The sequence below is a fragment of the Hylobates moloch genome, unplaced genomic scaffold, assembly GCF_009828535.3.
Source record: "Hylobates moloch isolate HMO894 unplaced genomic scaffold, HMol_V3 SCAFFOLD_10, whole genome shotgun sequence".
NCBI lineage: Eukaryota > Metazoa > Chordata > Mammalia > Primates > Hylobatidae > Hylobates > Hylobates moloch.
In genome coordinates, this window is record NW_026652285.1 from 41,505,929 (window position 1) to 41,529,802 (window position 23,874).

At 37.0% G+C, this 23,874-nt stretch overlaps 1 protein-coding gene across 1 annotated transcript in view; it reads left to right on the forward strand.

Moving 5' to 3' along the window:
* Positions 1–23,874, forward strand: part of LOC116475130 (contactin-associated protein-like 3) — a 261,759-nt gene that overhangs the window by 151,845 nt on the left and 86,040 nt on the right. Inside the window, exons 5-9 of the mRNA XM_058445223.1 lie at positions 5,394–5,597; positions 6,263–6,447; positions 7,664–7,807; positions 11,891–12,152; positions 17,455–17,598. Coding sequence (XP_058301206.1) covers positions 5,394–5,597; positions 6,263–6,447; positions 7,664–7,807; positions 11,891–12,152; positions 17,455–17,598 — 939 coding nt within the window. The remainder of the gene's footprint in view (positions 1–5,393; positions 5,598–6,262; positions 6,448–7,663; positions 7,808–11,890; positions 12,153–17,454; positions 17,599–23,874) is intronic.

A 23,874-nucleotide genomic window follows, 5' to 3' on the forward strand; every position in this document is an offset into this window, starting at 1 on the left:
TGTAACCTCAAATTTATTGAATATAAATTATAACTCTACGAAAATGATATTCATGTTTCCATATTGGAATCGTGGGGTTTTTGTTGTTTTTTTGAGAGGGAGTCTCCCTCTGTTGCCCAGGCTGGAGCGCAGTGGAGCAATCTGGGCTCACTGCAACCTCTGCCTCCTGGGTTCAAACTATTCTCCCACCTCAGCCTCCTAAGTAGCTGAGATCACAGGCATGCACCACTACACCCAGCTGATTTTTTTGTATTTTTAGTAGAAATTTTACCATGTTGCCCAGGCTGGTCTTGAACTCCTGACCTCAAATGATCTGCCTGCCTTTGCCTCCTAAAGTGCTGGGATTACAATGTGAGCCACTGTGCCTGACCCCGTATTGGAATTAATATTCAATTTATTTAGAGAGTAAACCTCTGTAATTTGCCCATTATCCCGGATAAATCATCCTGAAGCCTTCATGTACATCACAACTGCCTAGTTAGCTTATTAAATATGCAAACCCCTGGGTCTCAACCACAGAAATCCTGATTCCTGGTCTGGTTGAGGCTCACATTCTAAAGTCTCCAAGTGATCACTCCTAGTCGATCTAAGTGAGGGTGGTTGATAGAACACTTTAAGAAAATTTCTGTGGAATCGTGTTTTTTGTTTTCTTTTGTAAGACATCAGTGTTTGCACCCTATAGAATCTTGCTGTTTTCAAGCAACGTTTTCCTCTCCTCAATGTTGATGTTTCCCCTGAAAAGGTGGTGCAAGGTAGGATGGGGATGAGACATGCCTGTGCTTACAATGACAGTGAGAAGCAGAAAAGTATTAATGAGCAGCCAGAGTTCTGGGTGCGAAAAATGTGAAAGTAGGCCAGGCAGGGTGGCACATGCCTGTAATCCCAGCGCTTTGTGAAGCTGAGGCAGGCAGATTGCTTGAGCCCAGGAATTCAAGACCAGCCTTGGCATCATAGTGAGACCCCCATCTCTAGAAAAAAATTTAAAAATTAGCCAGGCATTGTAGTGCATGCCTGTAATCCCAGCTACTTGGGAGGCTGAGGCTGGAGGATCACTCGAGCCCAGGAGTTCAAGGCTGCAGTGATCTATGAAGGTACCACTGCACTACAGCATGGGCAACAGAGTGAGTCTCTGTTTCTAATAAAAGTAAAATGTGAAGGTAAAATATGGTGTAAGGAAATAAGGGAAATAGCAACTCAAAATTACTTACGTCTTAGCTTTTCAGAGATGTCATACTTTGCAGGAGTCTAAAGCAGGTAGACTCCTTCCTTATCCTTTCTTAGAAGTCATTCTGGACCAGATGCCTGTTTACAGAAGCATCACTGTGAATGTGCAGAAACAATCATATTTCAGGATTATATGACCTCTTTTCTGTACTGTGGGCTCCTTAAAAGTAATTCATTGCCTTCTGCATTTTTATCTTTCACCTAGCATATGGAAGGCTTTCAGTGAATATCAGCTGTATGAATGAGGACATAACACATTTTAGCAAAATTACGTCTGCCACAGTTCTTCCTGGTATGACAAAGTTCTTTATCTACAAGAATTCATATTTGGGAACTTTGTGAACACATCTGTCCTTAGCTCTTCCAGTATTCTTTGAGGAAGTGTGACAAAGACTTTATAATTTCACCAGTAATCTTCAAGTATCATTTTAAAACTCTCGTGGTCCTCTAACACAAGAAAATGAGATAGATAGATTAATACTTCTGAGTAAGATTTAGGTCACCAGTGGTTGAAGTGAGTCAGCCCAGGAACAAGCTGGCTGGCAGAGAAGGAGCTGTGTAAGTGTGGATGAATGGTTGTAAATCTCTTTTTCCTGGTGGAAACTAATTTCCTAGGTCCTTCAAAAATTAAATCTGCTATCATTTTAAGCTGTCTACTTTCCTATATATCCCCTATGTGCTATTTTAAACTCATTTCCACCTCTTTTTCTGCCCAGTGCCCTGACAATAATAATGAAGCAGACGTCCACTGAGAGCACCCCATGTGCCAAGCACTGTTGTAAAAGTACAAATACTAACTCATTTAACCCTCACAACGACCTTGTGAGACAGGAGTGTATGTGTTCTCACTTCACATATGAGGAAACTGAGGCACAGAGAGGCTATGTAACTTATCCAGGATGGAACCAGGATTCAAGCCCATGCAGTATATACTCTAGTGTACTAGAAAATGTAGCTCCTGATCTAATGGTGACGGACTAATGTGTCAGGGGTCCACATTGCTAATGCTGATTGAGATACAGCAATCAAAACTATAATATTAATTAATAAAGATAATAATTATACACTAAATTCATATAAAATTAGAAAAGCACTTCCTACTTTAAACCACGAGCTAAGTTTTCTTTATTTTGGATAGCAAGGCTTTTATTCTGAAAACTTTGAGAAACGTTGGATTTTATTGTAAACAAAAATAAGTGACATTAATTTTCCAGTATCCCACTACATTTCCTATTTATATAATTGAATTTCATACAAGGGATTTTTTCCAACAGATTTCTGATAGAAGATTGTATTAAATGTATTACTGGAATTATTTTATGCTAATGTATTATTCAAATATATATTGTAGGGGAATATTTGTATTGATTATGGCTAGGTAGGAGAACTGTTTTTTTCTTGAGATGGGGTCTTGCTATGTTGCCCAGGCTGGGGTGCAGTGGTACAATCACTGCTCGCTGCATCCTCCACCCCCTGAGCTCAAGCGATTCTCCCACCTCACCCTTCCAAGTAGCTGGGACTATAGGCAAATGTGACCAGTCTTGCCATGCTGCCCAGGTTGGTCTCCAACTCTTGGGCTCAACTGATCTGTCCACCTCAGCCTCCCAAAGGGCTGGGATTACAGGCATGAGCCACTGCACCTGACCAGCTGGGAGAACTTTTCTTTGCTCTTGCAAGTGTTTTAAAATGCTAAAAGTATGACTTTTGTGGACAAGTGGGAAGAGAGTTTGCCTTTTAGCATTACGTCTAAGCACCAAGACTGGAAATTTTGCTTCTCCAGTGGGAGGATCTTATTCAAGAGGGACTATGTGGGAGTTGTCCCTCTCCAGTGCTGATCTTGGCGAGCCATCCCAAACATCATTTTTTGTTTCATATTTTTATGTATTGACTTCATAAATCATAGTGTTTTATGCTTTGTAGAAAGTTTGAATTTGCAATTCATTAATCTGTTTTTATTTTAAAATATGCATAATGAGCTGTAAGTATTGTTAAATTTCTAGATACAAGCACTAGCAATTGCAATGAAGAAAAAATCAAGGTATTAGCTAAAGGACAAAAGAGTTTCAAAGTCATTGCTTTATGTCTCTTTTACTTGATAAGTTGTTTACTATTTGCCTGAGGGAAACAGTCCAGGAAATGTACTTCACATGCCTTAGAAGATCAATACTGCTGTTGGAGAGTACTAGTAAGCATAGAATGAGAAAAAGAAATGTATAGGTTGCAATAATCCAGAAAAGACCTTTTCAGGAAGAAAACTTTTTTTGTTAGTCAACTAAAAAAAAAAAATAGCTCAAATATTAGCATTTTCTTTAAGCAACAAATAAAGACTTGATTATAAGTATTAGGGCAGTGCTAAAAATGTGAAAGTCTGTAGTCAATCTTTTTCAAGTTTCCCTTAGTTCATGGCCATGGAATAATAATCTTAGATGTCTTCATTTACATTTGACAGAGAGTTTTGTTTTTATCATGAACATATAATAAGTTATGTAATAAGGAATAATTGTTTAGTTTATGCATATTTTACTCAGAATGTGTGTATTCATCATGCACTTGATACATTAATTCCTTGTAAGTACATTAACCCAATGTGAGAAAATCAAACTTGCAAATTTTAAAATGATACATAAAATGGACAATTTTTGAAGTACAGTTTATTATATATATTTCAGATAATGTGAATGAAATGGATAGCTATGCAAAAAGTACTAGTAATATTTTTGTGAAATTAAATATAATTAAACAATGCCATCTTATTGGCTTGAATGACATCAGCTAGTCAGCTTCAAATAGTTACATATTTCACTAGGTTTTCATGCATCTTCATTTATTAAATAAATATATTTTTCAAAGGACAATTGTTTATTTTTCTTTTACTTTTAAAAAGAAGAGAGAGATTTTTCTGGGTAATATTTCTTCATGTGATTTTGATGAATATTATCAAATATTATTTTATATTACTGATAAAATAAAACAACTTGTTTTTTGATGAGCTGAACATATGTGACATTTATAGTGAATTTATAAGACCCTGACAGAGTGCTGAGAGAGTGTGGCAGCATTGGAGTTCTGACAAGCTACAGCAGGAAGAACCAGAACAGAGGTGTTAAGGCCATGCTCTCTCAACAAAGCATCCAAGAAAACAAAACCTCTGTGCCTTTGTCAGTCAGGGCTCTCCAGAGAAACAGAACCAATAGGATGTGTGTGTGCTTGTGTGTGTGTGTGTGTGTGTGTGTGTGTGTGTGTGTGTGTGTGGAGAGAGAGAGTTTTAAGGAATTGGCTTACCTGATTGTAAGGACTGGCAAGTCCTAGGTAAGAGGTGCAGCTGGAGTCCAAAGGTTGTCTGGAGGCAAAATTCCTTCTTTCCTAGAGAACTTCAGTTTTCTTTCTTTCTCTTACAGCCTTCAACTGATTGGATGAGGCCCACCCACATTATAGAGTTTAACCTGCTTTACTCAATGTTTACTGATTTAATATTGATTACCTCTAAAAAATACCTGCACTGCAACATCAAGACTAGTGTTTGACCAAAAGCTATTTACCATGGCCTAGCCAAGTTGACACATTGCAGTGCCCATTAGCAGTACCATTAGCCAAGGGTTGAGAAAAATATTACATGTCAGCTCATTTAAAATACATTTATTACATGTCTAAAGCAGTATTTAATAACTATGATATGTGTTTCTGTATCTTTACTGACAAAATCTTTAGTAAAGTAGGTACATGTGTAGGAACCAAGAGAAGCCAAAGCTACTGGGAATGAATAAAGGTATTTAAATTGAGTGACACTGATATTTAATATAAGAATGACCTTAAAATAAAGAATTTATGTAGTGAAATACAACTTCTTTCCTGATTGTTTTTAATCAAACAGAATGAGAAGAAATGGGCTGCTCTAAAGATAAGAGCCATTGGGAGTAGATTAATAAAAGCATTTCTAGATGATGAAGTTTGAGAAAATGTTAGAAAAATCTAACAGTGGGTATTACGTATATCAACTCATGATGCCAACAGAAAATACATTATTGTCAGTTATTTCCTTCAATGAATGGATTAGAAATGCAATGCGTGTCTGTGTGTGTGTGGTGTGGCATATCGATGCACACATTTTCAGTGTGCTACTGTATGGCATATTTATATTTAGAATTGCTTTTTAATATCTTCTTTCCTAGAATCTGAGGTGGTTTATTTTGATGGACAAAGTGCTCTGCTGTACAGACTTGATAAAAAACCTTTAAAACCAATAAGAGACGTTATTTCTTTGAAATTTAAAGCCATGCAGAGCAATGGAATTCTACTTCACAGAGAAGGACAACATGGAAATCACATTACTCTGGAATTAATTAAAGGAAAGCTTGTCTTTTTTCTTAATTCAGGTAAAAAAATACTTGAACTTTTATACCAGTAGTTAAAAAAAATCTGTTTACATTTGTTGGTACTTAGTCTTTTCACAGTTAGATAAAATGACCATATAATTCGTCATCTAAACCAGAACACCTTTAAGAAATAAAAAATACACAAGTGATAGTTACTCTGGGACAGTAAGTGCAAAGTAGAACTGCAATGAATAAATGTAAATGAAAGTTTAAGAGCATTACTAATGGATGCATACAATACATACATATCCTAAGTACGATTTCTGTAAACAGCATATATTTTGACAAACTGTGCAAGAAGATCACCATATGTGTGTATAATATATATGTAATATCTAATTATCCATATCATAAAGACAAGAATAGATCATTATAAAATTATGAGATAATGCTGATAATGAGGTTCTAAGAAAGAAAATATTTGCAATGTAAACACAAATGTCATGAGTAATAGAAAAAATAAACTACTAAGATAAATTTCAACAAAGTGTAGAATTGAACTTAAAAAAACATAAAAACAGTGTAAGGATTTTGTGTTCAAGATAGGGAGAAAGTGAGAAAACAACTCTAAGATGGAAAGTTGGATGCAAACTGTGATGCTCAACTAAAAAAGGGAAGTCATGATTTTGAACAGAAATAACTGTTTTTTTTCCTTCTCCTTTAAGACAATGCTAAGCTGCCTACCACTGTTGCTCCTGTGACCCTCACCCTGGGCAGCCTGCTGGACGACCAGCACTGGCATTCAGTCCTCATCGAGCTCCTCGACACGCAGTTCAACTTCACCGTCGACAAACACACTCATCATTTCCAAGCAAAGGGAGAATCCAGTTACTTGGATCTTAATTTTGAGGTTATTATAGATATATAGTTTAAATTAAATATAACCTGAAAAATAAGCTGACTGCATAGAGAAATGCCATTTTATAGTAATTCATAACTAAGTTGACTAATAGTAATAGGTATGTCTGTCCTGGTACTGTGAAACTGTTTATGCCTTCTAATAGGTCAGTTTATTATAATAGATCATCTTTTCCACCTTGAAAAGAAGTAAACAGTCAGTGTTAGGTTTAGGAAATCCACAAATGCAGAAATATCAAGGTAGCAAGCATTGTTATTAAATGTACTCATTTGAACATATTTCATCTGAAATTTCATCTGGTATATTACACTTGTTGTTTGACTATGCAGATTCCTGGGGGATTTTTTTTCTTGTCTTGGTGCAATCCTAACCAACATAGCATTATTTAGGATCACTTTGAAAAGTTAACAAGATATACACCAATAGATTTATTAAATAACAAGAAAGTCAGATGCTCACATATAAATAATTTCCTGATATTTTTTAAGTCATTAATGCTTTTTGCAACCCATTGCCCATATGTATCTAAGCTACACTGTTAAATAGCATCTATTCTTCCAGTCCTTCACAGGACACCTTAAAGTGTATGAAGGATCAGAATAAACCAGAAAAACTGATATTTACTGGCATAAGTGGCTTTGGCATATAATATTAAACTGAAGATCCTAGTCCTATACCAGATTATTCAGGTTTATTACTTTAATTTAACCATGTAATAGCAAAAGATAATATCTAATGCAGAGGTTGGCAAACTATGGGTATCAGGCCAAGTTTGGACATTTTTTAATTAAAAAATAAAAAGCCTGATTTTGTTGAAAAGAGAAGGTTTTATTGGAACATATTCTCTTTCTTTATGTATTATCTGTGGCCACATTGGTACTTCGTGTCAGAGTGGAGTGTTGCAAAAGAGATCATATGACCCACAAAGCTAAAATTTACTACATGGCTGAAAAATTTTCAACATGGTAGAAAATGTGTGTTGACTTCTTTCTTTTAAGTTTGTTCAAAACTGTCTGGTGCCAGAAATAAAGGTATTAACAGCTGCCATTATGATAGAACACTTCATTTGGAATAAGCAAGCATGCAAATATAAGATAATGGGAATGGATTTGCGACAATTAGTACTAGACCTATTAATTATAAATGCTTTAAACACGTAATCAGAAAATCACTAAACAATGTTATTTATGTCATTTTTCTTTCTAAGATCAGCTTTGGGGGAATTCTGACACCTGGAAGAGCACGGGCATTCACACATAAAAGCTTTCATGGGTGTTTAGAAAATCTTTATTATAATGGAGTGGATGTTACTGAATCAGCCAAGAAACACAAACCACAGATCCTCATGATGGTAAGGAAGCCTAATGGGAAGGAAAGAAAAAAGGACATTTTATTTTTTGCATTTAAAAATTATTCATGTGAAGTCTCCATTTCATATAATATTTTAAGAATCAGCTCTTACTTTAACAGCTGCCCATGTAATATAGTAATTTAGTTTTATTTATTTATTTATTTTTTGAGACAGTCTTCCTCTTGTCTCCGAGGTTGGAGTGCAGCGGCACAATCTCAGCTCACTGCAGCCTCCGCCTCCCAGGTTCAAGCAATTCTCCTGCCTCAGCCTCCTGAGTAGCTGGGATTACAGGCGCCTGCCACCATGCCCAGCTAATTTTTGTACTTTTAGTAGAGACGGGGTTTCGCCATGTTGGCCAGGCTAGTCTCGAATTCCCGACCTCAGGTGATCTGCCTGCCTCGGCCTCCCAAAGTGCCAGGATTACAGGTATGAGCCTTTTTTCTAGGATGGTACTTTCCCAATCTCGTGATCCTCCACCTTGGCCTCCCAAAATGTAGGACCACAGGTTATTTTTGAGATGCAGTCTTGCTCTGTCGCCTAGGCTGGAGTGCAGTGTTACAGTCTTGGCTCACTGCAACCTCTGCCTCCGGGTTTAAGCCATTCTCCTGCCTCAGCCTCCTGAGTAGCTGGGACTACAGGTGTGTGCCACCACACCCGGCTAATTTTTTTTAGTAGAGACAGGGTTTTGCCACATTGGCCAGGCTGGTCTCAAACTCCTGACCTCAGACGATACACTCGCCTTGGCCTCCCAAAATGCTGGGATTACAGGCATGAGCCACCTTACCCAGCCTAATATAGTAATTTTTATTATGCATAAAAGGCTATAAAGTAAATATGCCTCATGGGACATAGTTGTTTCATTTTTATATGAAATAAAATAACTTTCTATTTTTATATGGAAATCAGAATTCATATGTCTCGTGTTTTTGGTGTTGTTATCCACAGGTGACCAATTATTTTGCAATGGCAATCCCTAATGATCTATTCCCTAATCAACTGGAAATACTTCCAAACCAGTTAATAAATTTCTTTCAATGTTTAAAGTTTGAAATATCTAAGTTGGGGTTAAAGGGAAAGCTCATGTTTAGTTGTCATGTATCTCAGCAGCACATCATGGGAATATTTATTCGTATTGTTGTAAACATGTTTTCTTTCCTGTTATGTGCTGGAGGAGTTGGCTTATGGGTTGCAGGACCAGAACCTGAAAACATCTCTGACTGTGTGTCACCAGGCCACACAATGAATACATCACTTAGGTTAGCATGAGAAATAGGGGAAAACAGCTGTGAAGCCCATGAACTTTCCAAGAAGGTAAAGGAGAAAAAAAAAAAAAAAAAGATGGGTTTGAAGTCTAAGTTTTACTATGAACAGCACCCTGCTCAGATCATAAAAATGAAAAATACCATCAAGATACATGAAAAAGGAAACACCAAAGGGAAGAGTGATAACAAGGCTCCACAGAGCGCAGCTTCCTTTGACAAGATGAAAAAGAAATGAAAAGAGGAAGGAGATAAATGGAACAGCCCTCTGCCTAAAGTTTCTGTCCATGGAGAAACTGGCATTTAAGTACTGCTCAACAGGAAAAAGAAAAAAGACCTGGTTATTGAAGTTGGCTTTGTTGGAGATGCGTTACACAGATACAAATACAAAGATGGGTTTGGCCAATGGGCATCGTGTCAAGAAGCCTAACCTAACAAATTCTGAACATTAAGCTACCTTTTATCTGCCAGCCTTTGGTAATCAGAAGAATCCCTCCTCCTCACCCTAACTTCTATGGGGCTATTTCCAAAGATACTGCCATTAAAGTGAGTAAGAGTGAGTTGGGCCTTATGACACAAGGAGACAAGACTATTTGAGGACAATAGACACAGGTTTTCATACACATTTCATGTTATTCTGAATTACTGATGGGTTCACTGATGGAAATATTAATTGAGCATAGCCAGTAAGGAGAACCACAATTAAGCTGGTATCTCTGGGTTCTGGATATCATCCTCAAGAAAACTATTTACTAATTACATTGAATGAGGTTATTAAAATGTGTAAGTTTCACAAGAAAACAAAAAGACAGTTCATTCCAAATTGTGCATATGGATATATAATGTTAATTATGGGAATTCCATTTTGAGAATTACTACAATTTTATGTGTTCTGTATAAAAACAGGAAAGTAGCTGTTCCAATATATAAAAGGAAAACATTTAAAAATATATTTTGTTGGCAAAATCAGTTGCCAGAATGCATTCAGTCAACTAACAAGCACTCCTCTGTGGCAAGAAGCCCTGCTTCTGTGTTGCAGCAGGCAGCTACCATCTAAATGATGAGATCAAGAAATATACAGCTGATAAAAAGATAAAAATTATGTAATAGTCCAGGGATTACATGTGTACTATGGATCAGCTCCAATTACTTGAAAGCTTTTGGTATTTAGTTCGTTATAGCAAATGTTTTCTTTTTTAAATTTTCTTCTGCAAATATTTTCTTGTAATGAAAACTATTTCCCATTCAGCAGAATTACAAAAATAGTCAAGAAGAAACGTTCTGATTGATGTATATAGTTAGAATGTGTATTAAAGATTATTATAAAATGATAACTGAATTATATCCATTTCTAAAGTATGTTGGGACAGAATTTTTTAAAAATATGATTCAGTTTTGAAAGTTGTTTTACCACTGGATCAGTGTGGTTCTTAAACTTGGCTTTATCTGGGAGTCATCAGAGGGGATTCAAAAGATACCATTACCTGGATCTACCTCCAGAGATTGGGATTTTAATTGGTCTGCATCTGGATTTTAAGAGCCCTTCTGGTGACTCAGCTGTTAGCTAGGTTTGAGAGCCACTGTCCTAGATTATCTGTCTTGCTCCAGTAACATTCTTTTTCTAAAATCATATATAGTATATTAATAGAAATAAATCCATGGAAATTCCAAGTAAAATCAGAATATCTGGGGTTTTTCTCTGGAACTGAAATTCCTATGTGTGAATAATGCCCAAGAATTGCTTATTCCTTTCACCAGCCAAACAAAGCAAAACAAACAAACAAAAAAAAACCATTTAAAAACCTAGTAAGATGTTGACTTACCAGATATTAAAGCATACTAAAAGCTTCTATACTAGAATCAGTATGGTAGTGGATAGGAACAGAGAAGTCAGTACAACAAAGTCAAGATCTCAGAAAGATCCCAGTTATGTGCAAAGTTAGTAACAAGGAATGTGGCTCAATTCAGTGGAATAGGGATGAATTATTTCTGAAATTCTGCTGGAACAAACAAGTGTCCATAAGGCAGAAAATAAGCATGATCACTATCTTATACACACAAAGAATATGTAAATTAAGGAGGATGAGAAACAATAATCTTAAAGAAAATCTATGAGATTCTATGTAGGACCTAGGGCAGTAGAAACTTTCTTAACAAAGATTGGAAACTCAGAAGCTGTAAAATACAAATAGACATAATTGACTATATAAAAACATCAATGTTTTCATGCAAAAAATACTACATGCAAACATTGTATATAACTATTAGATCTGAAAACCATTCGAAAGGCTGTCAGATATAACTTTTCAAAGCTAAAAATATGACCCATACAAATATCAAATAAGCATGTGTCAAAGATTTTAGTCAATTCATTAATTAATGAGGGAACCAGTAAAATAGTAAGCCGGTTCAAAGGAGATTTTGAGGATTGTGTAGAGAAGACCAAATGTTGCTCAGAAGGACTGAGTATGAAAATGTCCTGTTATTTGCCGTATCCTCAGGGCTAGCACAGGGCCTGGAAAATAGCTGGCATAGATTAAACTCCTGTTGAACTAAAATTATACTGAGATCTTTTACCAATGCTGAGAAGTAAAGAAGTGGAGAATTTCTCACACACACACACAAAGCTACATGGACGTCTGCCCAATTGTAATAATACTTAGGTTGGAAGAGAAGATAAATGTCATAGATTTCAGCTTTACCAGGCAGACTAACCCTGGATTGATAAAAAGCCTTGTACGTCTTTGTAAAATCTGGCTTTAATTAGATAGAAGCACCCACCACCTGTAAGGCTGCTCAATGTGCTCTTTTGTTTTATTTATAGGGAAATGTGTCCTTCTCATGTCCACAGCCACAGACTGTCCCTGTGACTTTTCTGAGCTCCAGGAGTTACCTGGCTCTGCCAGGCAACTCTGGGGAGAACGAAGTGTCTGTCACCTTTCAATTTCGAACGTGGAACAGAGCAGGACATTTGCTTTTCGGTGAACTTCGACGTGGTTCAGGGAGTTTCGTCCTCTTTCTTAAGGATGGCAAGCTCAAACTGAGTCTCTTCCAGCTGGGACAGTCACCAAGGAATGTCACAGCAGGTAACAGTTGTATTCCCATAAACCTGACATATCCACATGGAAATCATTTGGTAATTAGTGGGTGAGTGAGGCAGTGAGATGCTCCATGCCCCCACTAGAGGAACAGATTGCTGTTTCCTTTTAGACTGTTCTGTGTGGCACACACAGCCATCACTAAAGTGTTCTTTTGACCAAAGTGACTATATATGAGAAATATGAAATGCATATTTCTGCAGACATACCTTCCCATATACAAGGAATACCCTTGAGCTCCATTTCCTGACAAACATATACCAGCCTCCATCCCAAAGAACTAGGGTCAGGACCTCATGGAACAGACAATACCCAGAGGCATGTTCCTCTCCTGTCCTCCTCCTCCTTTCCCTTCTCCGCCCCGCCTCTCAGGGTCTGTGCACAAATGTTCTATACACAGTAGGCAATTGATAACTATCACTTTTCAGGGAAAGATGCCCCGCAAATACCGAGAGTTCTTATTCTTTTGTTGATGGCTGATTCATTTTCTGGGATAGCCGGGCACCCTGGAAGAATCTCAGCTCCTCCACTTACTGCCCTTCTGAAATGCAAATCGTGAAGACTCCTAAGCCTCAGCTGTTTTCACTTGTGAAATGGTAAACCTCAGATGTCCTTTGCAGGAAGAACAATAGGAAGGAAGTCTGATTTTATTAGCACAATGCCCACCCCACACACAGGCCCTCTCATCCCCACTCCCCATCAGGGCCTGTTTTTGTTAGGCAAATGCTTTGACATCCCTGCTAGGTTAGGGGCTCAAATCCCATGAAGCCAGACTGAGTTACAATAGGTGGAAACTAATCTCACATGCATTCAGATGTGGGCAAGTTTGTTAACTACAGAGCTGCTGGATTTTGATGATTGGATTTGCAGATGGGAGGAGTACTGGGTCCTAAATCGACATTAGGCATCAGAACTAAATGGGGGCTTAAAAAAAAAAAAAAAAAAAAAGGTGTAATCTGAAAAAGGCACAGACGAAGAGGCTGACTTCCGCTTGAGACCAGGGGATTATCATACTCAAAAAAGATTCCTTTTGGCTGTAAGAGGCACCTGTGACTACACTGCTATTAAATGTTGTGGTATGAAAGCACGATTTCAAGACCTGTGAAGAAATTTGGAGGGCGGGGCCTTATCTCAGTATTTCTGGAACAATCAGGCAAGTCCTGGGTGTTAGAATCTGTGGCTACCTCACACAGGTGTTTTAGGAGAGATAAAACATACTCAGAGGGGATGTATATTTTTTATCTTTTATAAATGCAAACCTAGTTTCCATTTCCTCACGAATAAGATTTTTTCCAAGAAAGTTTAAAATCATGACCCACACACAGATACAAAATGAACATATGTCAGAGATTTTCTTTAACTCATTAATGAGAGAACCAGTGTTAGGGAAATAAGTAAAGATAAAATTGCCTACCAACATAGTGAATCAGTTTCACAAGGTAGAAATGAAATAGTCTTATGGAATAAGTATTAAGCCAGACTGTGATGCACATTTCAGGCAATCGCTAATGTGATTGCAAAGATAAAGAAATTTCATCCATTTATATAGCCAGGCAGATACAACCCATTACATACATGTTCTAAAGATAAAGGACAATTTGTCTTCAAGTAAGAGGACTTGACAGCGCCGTTTGCTACACAGCCCATCTTACATTCACCTGGTAATTGGGGAGGCACACTCCTTTATGCAAAGGAAAACTAAACTCCTTCATGTCTCTTTGACAAGTGGGTAGTTACAACTTGGAGCCAGTCACCTACGTTAAACTCCCACGGAGACAAGGAGATAGGAGCGCTACCTTTCTTGATGTTTACATTTCAAAGAAATGTCTCCAAGGTCCTCAAGAAAAACACTCCTGGAAACAAGAAAGAGGCTAAATAAGATTTTGTTTGTTTGTTTGTTTTAAGATTTTAAAGATGTACAATTATAAGTTTTCTGAAAGAAATGCTCTAAGGAAAAAAAGTGAATGAAAATGTGTATCCCTTTTAGCACTAAGAAAGCTTTTGTTGTTTTGGTTTGTGTTTACCCTTACACCAGTAAGGCCTGTTTAAAGAAGTACCACACATTTATAGACAGAAAAGAGATGCCGACTAGCTAAACTTGTCAATATCCAAAGGGAAAGGCAAATCCCTTCCCTGTACACACTTTGCATCTCTATGGACAAGCATTATTTGCATTATTATCAATGTTCTGCCAGTTAACTTCTGTCACTACACAGCTGTAAAGTAACCTAGTCCAAGATGATGGTTTACAATCCTGTAATATCAGCTAATCTTTCCATTGAAAAGATATCCAGTAATCTCCTTTGCCCATTTCAAAGACTGCCCTCAATTTTTTTCCTGCATTAGTTGGTTCAGTTTTACTGCTGATGAGTTGCATATATTCTGGATTCAATGAAGTGCTGAACAAGCACTTCGTCCAGTTCTGGGTTGCACAATAACTAGAATTAAATATAATTAAAGTTCTTAAATCTCATCAGGATTTTGCTTTAGCTCATGGCTTTGTGAGTGTGATATTTTGCCTCTGCAGTTAAAATGTTGTAGTTGTTAAGAGATCATCTTCATACTCAAATGTGTTTAAAATAACATCTATGTTGTGGGCAATTAATTTAATAACTTCTCATTGAAATATTTATAGATTCTACTCTATCTGATTTTCTTGTGCATAAACTATGGCCAAAGGCCAAATATAACCTAATAGAAAACAAAAAGAAAACAAATGTGGATGATAGACATGAAAACAATTATACAAAGATCTGCTTTTATTTGTCAAAAGATATTCTTAAAGAGGGCACTTTTGGCAGTTATAAAAAGAACATGTCAAAGATTTTGTTTAACTCATTAGTTTATGAGGGAATCAGTAAGATGTTACAGCTGCAATGATTTTGTGTATAATGTAAAACTGGCTTATTCCATGGGATGGGGTAGAGGAACCAGGAAGAAGTTCAATTGTATTTCTACCAGACAAAATTTATTTGCATGTCTATGGACAATAATCATTTGCCTGCTTTCAATTTTCTACAATTCACAGAGTGGTAAAAGAATTCAAAGAAGGGGCCAGGTGTGGTGGCTCATGCCTGTAATCCCAGCAGTTTGGGAGGCCAAGGCATGCAGATCACAAGGTCAGGAGATTGAGACCATCCTGGCTAACACGGTGAAACCCCATCTCTACTAAAAATACAAAAAATTAGCCAGGTGTGGTGGCGGGTGCCTGTAGTCCCAGCTACTCAGGAGGCTGAGGCAGGAGAATGGCTTGAACCCAGGAGGCGGAGCTTGCAGTGAACCGAGATGGTGCCACTGCACTCCAGCCTGGTGACAGAGCGAGACTCCATCTCAAAAAAAAAAAAAAAAAAAAAAAAAAAAATTCAAAAAAGGTAAAAGGCACAGAGACATGCAGAATCATATAATCCTCGAGATTGTGTTTAGACAATGCCTAGTTTTCCATTGAAGACATCCAGAATCTTGGTTGATTTTAAAGAATAATTTATTTCCTTACACTTTATTATTACTTCAGTTTCTATTTCATACATCACTGAAGGTTAAAAGGGAAAGCTAAAATATTAATGTTAATGTTTAATTTTTAAGAAGTACTACATTTGAAATGCTAATAATATACTAACTTCACATAAATGCATGTTAGGAAGAAAAATAAATCAAGCATAGAGTCATGTTAATAATTTACAGGTTTCCTAAGACTATCAAGTAAAATGTTAACTTTATAGGAAAATTTCTATTAGTCTAAAGTTTATTATGATATATGTAACTTCTGAAATAGTTTCGATCTTGGCCTAATTTTAAACTTCAGTGCAATGTTAATTTAATAGGCCTCATGAAGCTAATCTTATTTTTAGCCCATTTATTGGCATGTATCTTTGACATATTACCAGGTAAAAGAAAACACAGAATACCTCTAGTGATTTTAAATACCTTAACGTTTAAATTTACCATCAAAGACAATTCATTATATTACCAAATTATTTGACAAGATTAGTTTCATAATTACTACTAAGAATCATAAAATAATGTGGATGTGAGTGTAAATATATAAAAATATTGTACGTATATAAAGTACAACTCCAGTTCTTTCCTAAACATTTTTTATCAAATATTAAATAATAGCTTTTATTTTATTTTATCTTTTTGAGACAGCATCTCACTCTGTCACCCAGGCTGGAGTACAGTGGTGTGATCTCAGCACACTGCAACCTCCACCTCCCAGGTTCAAGTGATTCTTGTGCCTCAGCCTCTGAAGTGACTGGGACTATAGGCTAGTGCCACCATGCCCAGTTAATTTTTTGTTTTTTAGTAGAAATGGGGTTTCACCATGTTAGCCAGGCTGGTCTCGAACTCCCCACCTCAGATGATCTGCCCGCCTCAGCCTCCCAAACTGCTGGGATTACAGGCACGAGCCACCATGCCCAGCGAATAATAACTTTTAAAAGACAGTATAATTATATCTATAATGTGTTAATTCAGAAACACACGAATATATGTTAAAGATTTTAACTAGTCAGTGAAGAAACAAGTAAGATGTTACAATCAGTTTGGAGGATAATTCAAAGTACTACAAATACAGGCAGATAAGAAATGCCAAAATGAATTACAGACAGATATGAAATGGTTCAGTAACCAACTGCACCTCGCCAGGCACAAGTCATTTGTATTTCTATGAGTACAAGTCATTTTGCATTACTATCAGTTTTCTACAATTTACAGGGCTGTAAAATAGCTCAGACAGTGAAAGCAGGGTTTACCTTAGTTAATGGGTGCAGTAAGACAGACATCCAGTGATCTTCCCCCCATTTCAAATCCTGTTGCACCCCATAAGTATGTGCAATTATTATGTGTCAACTTTTTCTAAAAAAAACTTTTCACAATCATTCTTGACATTTTTTATCAACTCACTTTCTTGATTCTTGCAAAATGTTTTTGTTAGATTCAGTGAAGCAAGTAAGTTTTGCATTTGAAGATTGAACCAAACTGTGTTGTTTTTATCCCATTGTAAAGGCTCCTAATGTATATACTTAATAATTAAATTCTAGTTACTTTAAGCAAATTATGAGAATTTGTTATAGTGATTCTTCAGAAAGAGTAATATTTTTATTCATGTTTTATTTTCGTAATAAGTGAAATTTTTAAATTAAAGATAGGTGGTTAATTTTTTTTTCGGTGATACATGAACATGTAAACACCACTCTTCTCTGACTTATTCAGTGATCTGAATCAAATTGTTTTCAAGTGTTTACAGAGCTCATGATTTAGAGTTGTCTCTGACTGATTGTATTTCCTCCAGGTGCTGGATTAAACGATGGGCAGTGGCACTCTGTGTCCTTATCTGCTAAGTGGAACCATATGAATGTGGTGGTGGATGATGACACAGCTGTTCAGCCCCTGGTGGCTGTGCTCATTGATTCAGGTGACACCTATTATTTTGGAGGTAAGAGAAGGCAACTGAATGACATTGGCAGTGGAACCACTTTTTATCTTTATTGCTTTGCATTTTGAGTCTCTAGTCAAATTTAAACCAAGTTGATACTAAGAAATAATTTATCTCTAGCCATGAAATTAATACCTTTTGAGTTTGTAAAAAAACATGAAACATTTAATCAATTTTTCTTCCCAACACAAAAATAAGTATCTGCAGAAAGTTTACTTGCTGTTTAAATAACTTCATATTTTCATTTAACATTAAAAGAAAAATATATTTGAGCTACATGTAGCAAATAAGTGGAAACTTTCAAACATCAATATCATAATCACATCTCTACAACAGATAAATCCATTTATACTTCTAATAGTTAGCTTGTAAAAAGAAAACAAATCATACTGTCTGAAGTCATTGGCTTACATGAAATATTCCTGATATATTTAAGTCTACATCTAAATCTATACTGTTGTATCATTATTAGTACACAGCTCAGTTTATAGATAGATAGGTGGATAAATATTTTTTACCTAGAGAAGGAGTAATAGGAAATATACTGATTATTAAGTACTTTCAAAACATTGACAATAATAAATATTAATTAATAGGAGACAAGCATATTAAATGAATCTATTATAATTGGTGTTACACTGGTGCAAAGTACTGAATGTTTGCTTACCCCCCAGATTCATATGTTGAAATCCTGACCCCCAAAGTCATGGTGTCAGGAGGCTTTGGAGGGTAATTAAGTCAGGAGGGTGGAGCCCTCATGAATGGAATTAGTGCCCTTATAAAAGAGGCCCAAGAGAACTCCCTTGCCTTTCCTGCCATGTGAAGTTATAAGGAGAAGACTGTAGTCTATGAAGCAGACACTGCATCTGCTTTGCCTCACACTTAGACTTTCCAGCATCCAGAACTGACAGAAATAACTTTTCTGTTTGTTGTGTAAGCCACTCTGTTCATGGGATTCTGTTAATAGCAGCCCAAACTGACTATGAGAACTCATACATAAAGAAATGGAAACAAGTGGATCTTTTGATTATAAAGGAGGTTTGGATTTTTTTAATTAAAAGAACCACTAGGAATAACAGCAAAACCCTGCTATGTATTCAAGAATGCTCCTGTGAGTCCAAAGATTAAGCTTTTATATCTGGAAACCACAGTGAAGAGAAACAATCCTGTGAGAAAACTTGTCACATGGGGGCATGGATGCCTGTAAATTACAGCATTCTGTTATTATCCCATATCACCACATATATGATAAGAAAACTCATTATCAAGTAAGAAAATTTTCAACTAGGTACAAAATTCCATGCTGGACACAGATACAGAGAGCCACTTTTCACTCTACCTAAACACTGAGGTGTTACCGAGGTAATTTAATTGCTTGTAATTCTTACTGGAAAGGTAAATATATTCAAACTTTCTTAGTAATAAAAATTGTATGTAAACAGAAATACAGATCTAGTAATAGAAGACTTGTTATATACATGCAGTCCTATACATTGCAGTTTACCTCATCAGTATTTGTGGTGTTTCACAAAGAATATGTACTTTTCCAAATATACAGCCACAGACATTCAGAGACTTCACTGAGCTGTCCTCTGGCACAGTATGTGTTTAAATTGTTAAAGAAAATTAAAATGGCCTGAGGAATCTCTGACCAGACAAAGCCTTGTAAGTGGCCTTAATTTTGCTTGATTTACCAATATAAGCAAAACTTAACTTGAGCTATTTCTTGTAAATGGCTTTAAAAATAAAAAAAGTCAAACTTAAGGCTAACCAATCAGAAGCCAATTAACTTATATAACTAGAGACTTTCCAGCAGGATCAACCAAATAAGGCAATTGTATAACTACAACCAGTGAAAAATTTGCTACTATATTTACCTTACAGAAGCTGTCCCTTTTTGTTCCCTTGAAAGGGTCCCTGAACCAGTTCCCATTTGAAGCTGCTTCAGCAGTGATTCATGAATCACTGTTAGCTCAATAAACTTTTGTGCCTCCATTTACCTTTTATTAATGGATACATTTATATCTGTAGTTGGATGCTTTTTTCCTCTAAGCAGACACAAAGTAAACCTGAAGAGCTTAAGATTTATTTATTTATTTTTATTTTTTGAGGCGGAGTCTTGCTGTGTCCCCCAGGCTAGAGTGCAGTGGTGCAATCTCGGCTCACTGCAAGCTCTGCCCCCGAGGTTCACGCCATTCTCCTGCCTCAGCCTCCCGAGTAGCTGGGACTACAGTCACCCACCATCACATCTGGCTAACTTTTTGTATTTTTAGTAGGGATGGGGTTTTCACCATGTTAGCCAGGATGGTCTCAATCTCCTGACCTTGTGATCCGCCCTCCTCGGCCTCCTAGAGTTCTGGGATTACAGGCGTGAGCCACTACACTGGGCCAAAATTTTTAAAATTAGTTGATGCCTTGATGTATCTTGAGTGGATGATAACATAAGGAGTCCTCAGAAAAATGCAGCCATGCCCACCAACCTTTTCAGAAGAGCGAAGTTGGCTTAATGAAATAATCATTGGTCCAAGGTTGTTAGTGATCTGAGAAATTTCATGTGCTGAGGATAATGCCAAACTAAGGGTTTCCAAGTATGAGTACCAAGATACCTCCTATACCTGCTCTCAGACATATGTGGTATCGACAATTGTCTCTAACAAAACTTTTCCAAACCAAGTAGAAAAAAAACAGTAAACGGAACAGAGATTTTTTTTTTTTTTTTTTATGAGGATGGGACTGAAATCTGTCCCTTCATTAGGATGAGGGCTGTAATCTGTATGACAGAAACAGATGACAGAGTTTGATCCACACTACTTTGTTTTCATAACTGCTAGCCCAGATGGAATAGGTCCAGAAAGAAACTACTGAGATAAGCAATAGAAAATCTCAAACATTATAGTCTTTGAAAATGTATATTCATATATAATTCCCATTTCCTTCAGAAAATACGTGATGCTTCTCTTTTTTTAAAAACTTATTTTAGGTTCAGAGGTATACATGTGGAGGTTTGTTACATAGGTAAATTGCATGTAATGGGGGCTTGGTGTACAGATAATTCCATCACCCAGGTAATGAGCATAGTACCCAGTAGGTAGTTTTTCCATCTTCACCCTCCTCCCACCCTCCACCCTCAAGTAGGCTGTGGTGTCTATTATTCCCTTATTTGTGTCCATGTGTACTCAATATTAAGCTCCCACTCATAAGTCAATACATGGTATTTGGTTTTCTGTTCTTGTGTTAGTTCACTTTGGATAATGGCCTCCAGCTCCATCCATGTTGCTACAAAGGACATTATCTCATCTTTTTTATGGCTACATAGTATTCCATGGTATGTATGTGTATATATATATATATATATATATATATATATATATATATCACATTTTCTTTACGCTACCGTTGATGGGTATTTAGGTTGATTCTATGTCATTGCTATTGTGAATGAGCATGTACGTCTGTGTATCTTTATGGTAGAAGGATTATTATTCCTTTGGGTGTGTACTCAATGGGGTTGCTGGGTCGAGTGGCAGCTCTGCTTTAAATTCTTTGAGAAATCACCAAACTGCTTGCTGCAATGGCTGAACTAATGTATAATCCCCCCAGCAGCGTATAAGCACTCCCTTTTCTCCACAGCTTTACCAGCACCTGTTATTTTTTGCCTTTTAAATAATAGCCATTCTGACTGGTGTGAGATGGTATCCCATTGTGGTTTTGATTTGCATTCATCTCATGACTAGTGATGCCGAGGAGTTTGCTTGTTGGCCACATGTATGTCTTCTTTTGAAAAGTGTCTGTTCATGTCCTTTGCCCATTTTTTAATGGGGTAGTCTTTTTTTTCTTGCTTGTTAAGTTCCTTATAGATTCCAGATACTAGACCTTTGTCACATGCATAATTTGTGAATATTTTCTTCCAGTAGGTTGTCTGTTTACTCTGTTGATAGTTTCTTTTGCTGTGCAGAAGCCCTTTAGTTTAATTAAGTCCCATTTGTCAACATTTGTTTTTGTTGCAATTGCTTTCAGTGTCTTTGTCATGAAATTTTTGCCATGTCCTGTGTCCAAAATGGCATTTCCTATATTTCCTAGGTTATCTTCCAGGGTTTTTGTAGTTATAGGCTTTACTTTTTTTTTTTTTTTTTTTTTTTTTGAGACAGTGTGTCACCTGTTGCCCAGGCTGGAGTGCAATGACTCAATACAGCCTCAACCTCCAAGGCTTAAGAGGTTCCCCTGCCTCAGCCTTCTGATTAGCCTGGACTACAGGCATGTGCCACCGCATTCAGCTAATTTATTATTATTATTATTATTATTGTTGTTGTTGTTGTTGTTGTTTGTAGAGACAAGGTCTCGCTATGTTGCCCAGCCTTGTCTCAAACTCTGAGGCTCAAGCTATCCTTCCACCTCGCCCTCCCAAAGTGTTGGGATTATAGGGATGAGCCACTGCACCGGACAGGTTTTACATTTTATTCTTTAATGCATCTTGAGTTGATTTTTGTATATGGTGTAAGGAAGGGGTCTAGGAACTGCTTATGGTTAGCCAGTTATTCCAGCACCATTTATTGAATAGGGAGTCCTTTCCCTACTGCATGTTTTTGTCGACTTTGTTGAAGATCAAATGGTTTTAAGTGTGTGGCATTATTTCTGCATTCTCTATTCTGTTTCATTGGTCCGTGTGTCTGTTTTTGTAGCAGTACTATGCTATTTTGGTTACTATAGCCTTGTAGTAGAGGTTGAAGTTGGCTAACGAAATGCCTCCAGATTTGTTCTTTTTGCTTTGGATTCCCTTGGCTATTCAGGCTCTTTTTTGGTTCTGTATTAATTTTAAAATAGTTTTTACTGGTCCTTTGAAGAATGCCATTGGTCACTTGATAGGAATAGCATTGAATCTATAAATTGCTTTGGGCAGTATGGCCCAATATGGTTAAAAACCATATTTATTATTCCTATCCATGGAATGTTTTTCCATTTGTATGTCATCTATGATTTCTTTGAGCAGTGTTTTGTAATTCTTGTTGTAGAGATCATTCACCTCCCTGGTTAGCTGTATTCCTAGGTATTTTATTCTTTTTGTGGAAATTGCAAATAGGCTTGCAGTCTTGATTTGGCTTTCAGCTTGCATGTTGTTGGTATATAGGAATGCTACTAATTTTTGTACATTAATTTTGTATCCTGAAACTTTGCTGAGATTATCAGATCAAGAAGCTTTTGGGCAGAGACGATGGGGTTTTGTAGGTATAGAATCATATCATCTGCAAACAGAGACAGTTTGACCTCCTCTCCTCCTATTTTGATGCCTTTTATTTCTCTCTCTTGCCTGATTGCTCTGGCGAGGACATCCAGTACTATGTTGGGTAGGAATAATGAGAGAGGGTATCCCTGTCTTGTCCCAGTTTTCAAGGGGAATGCTTCACATCTTTTGCCCATTCAGTATGACGCTGGCTGTGGGTTTGCCATAGGTGGTTCTTACTATGTTAAAGTATGTTCCTCCAATGCCTCATTTGTTGAGGGTTTTTAACATGAAGGGATGTTGAGAAAATACCTGATGCTTCTCTAGAGACAAATATATGAAAGCAAACAACATTTCATGAAGGAATGAGGAATATTTTGTGGCAGCAAGAATGAGAATGACTCTTCAAGATGCCCTAATCCCTGGAAACTGTGAATATGTTAAATTACATAAGGGATTTTGCAGATGTAATTAAGGTTGCAGACCTCAGGAAATGATCGTGATTCATGCAGTGGGCTCAATGTAATCACATGAGCACCTAAGAGATTTAACTCTGGTTGGAGGCAGAAGAGACACAGAAGAGAGGTGTGGGTGAGGGGAAGCCAGAGAAACTAGAAGCAGGAGAATGTCTCTCTGCACCATTGCTGGTTTAGAAAATGAACTGGGCATTATGAAGAGCAATGCAGGCAGCCTGATGTTGCTGAGAGGCCCCAGCTGACAGCCAGTGATGAATTGGGACCTCACTCCTACAACTACAAGAAGTTGAATTCTGCTCTAACCTGTATGGGCTTGGACACACATTCTCCCCTAGATCCTTCATAAGGAGCCCAAGAGCACCTTGATTTTGTCCTTGTAAGACTATAAGCAGAGTCATCAGTCCAGCCCTCCCACACTTCTAAAGTGAGAGATAATAAGAGAATGTTTTAGTGATTTGTTACAGTGATGATGAAAAGCTGATACACATTCCAGCCTCCATCAGATCCATTTATAGACATTACTATTCAGTTCTAAACCCTTGGACAATGCCCCCCCCCCAAAAAAAAAAAAAAAAAAAAAAA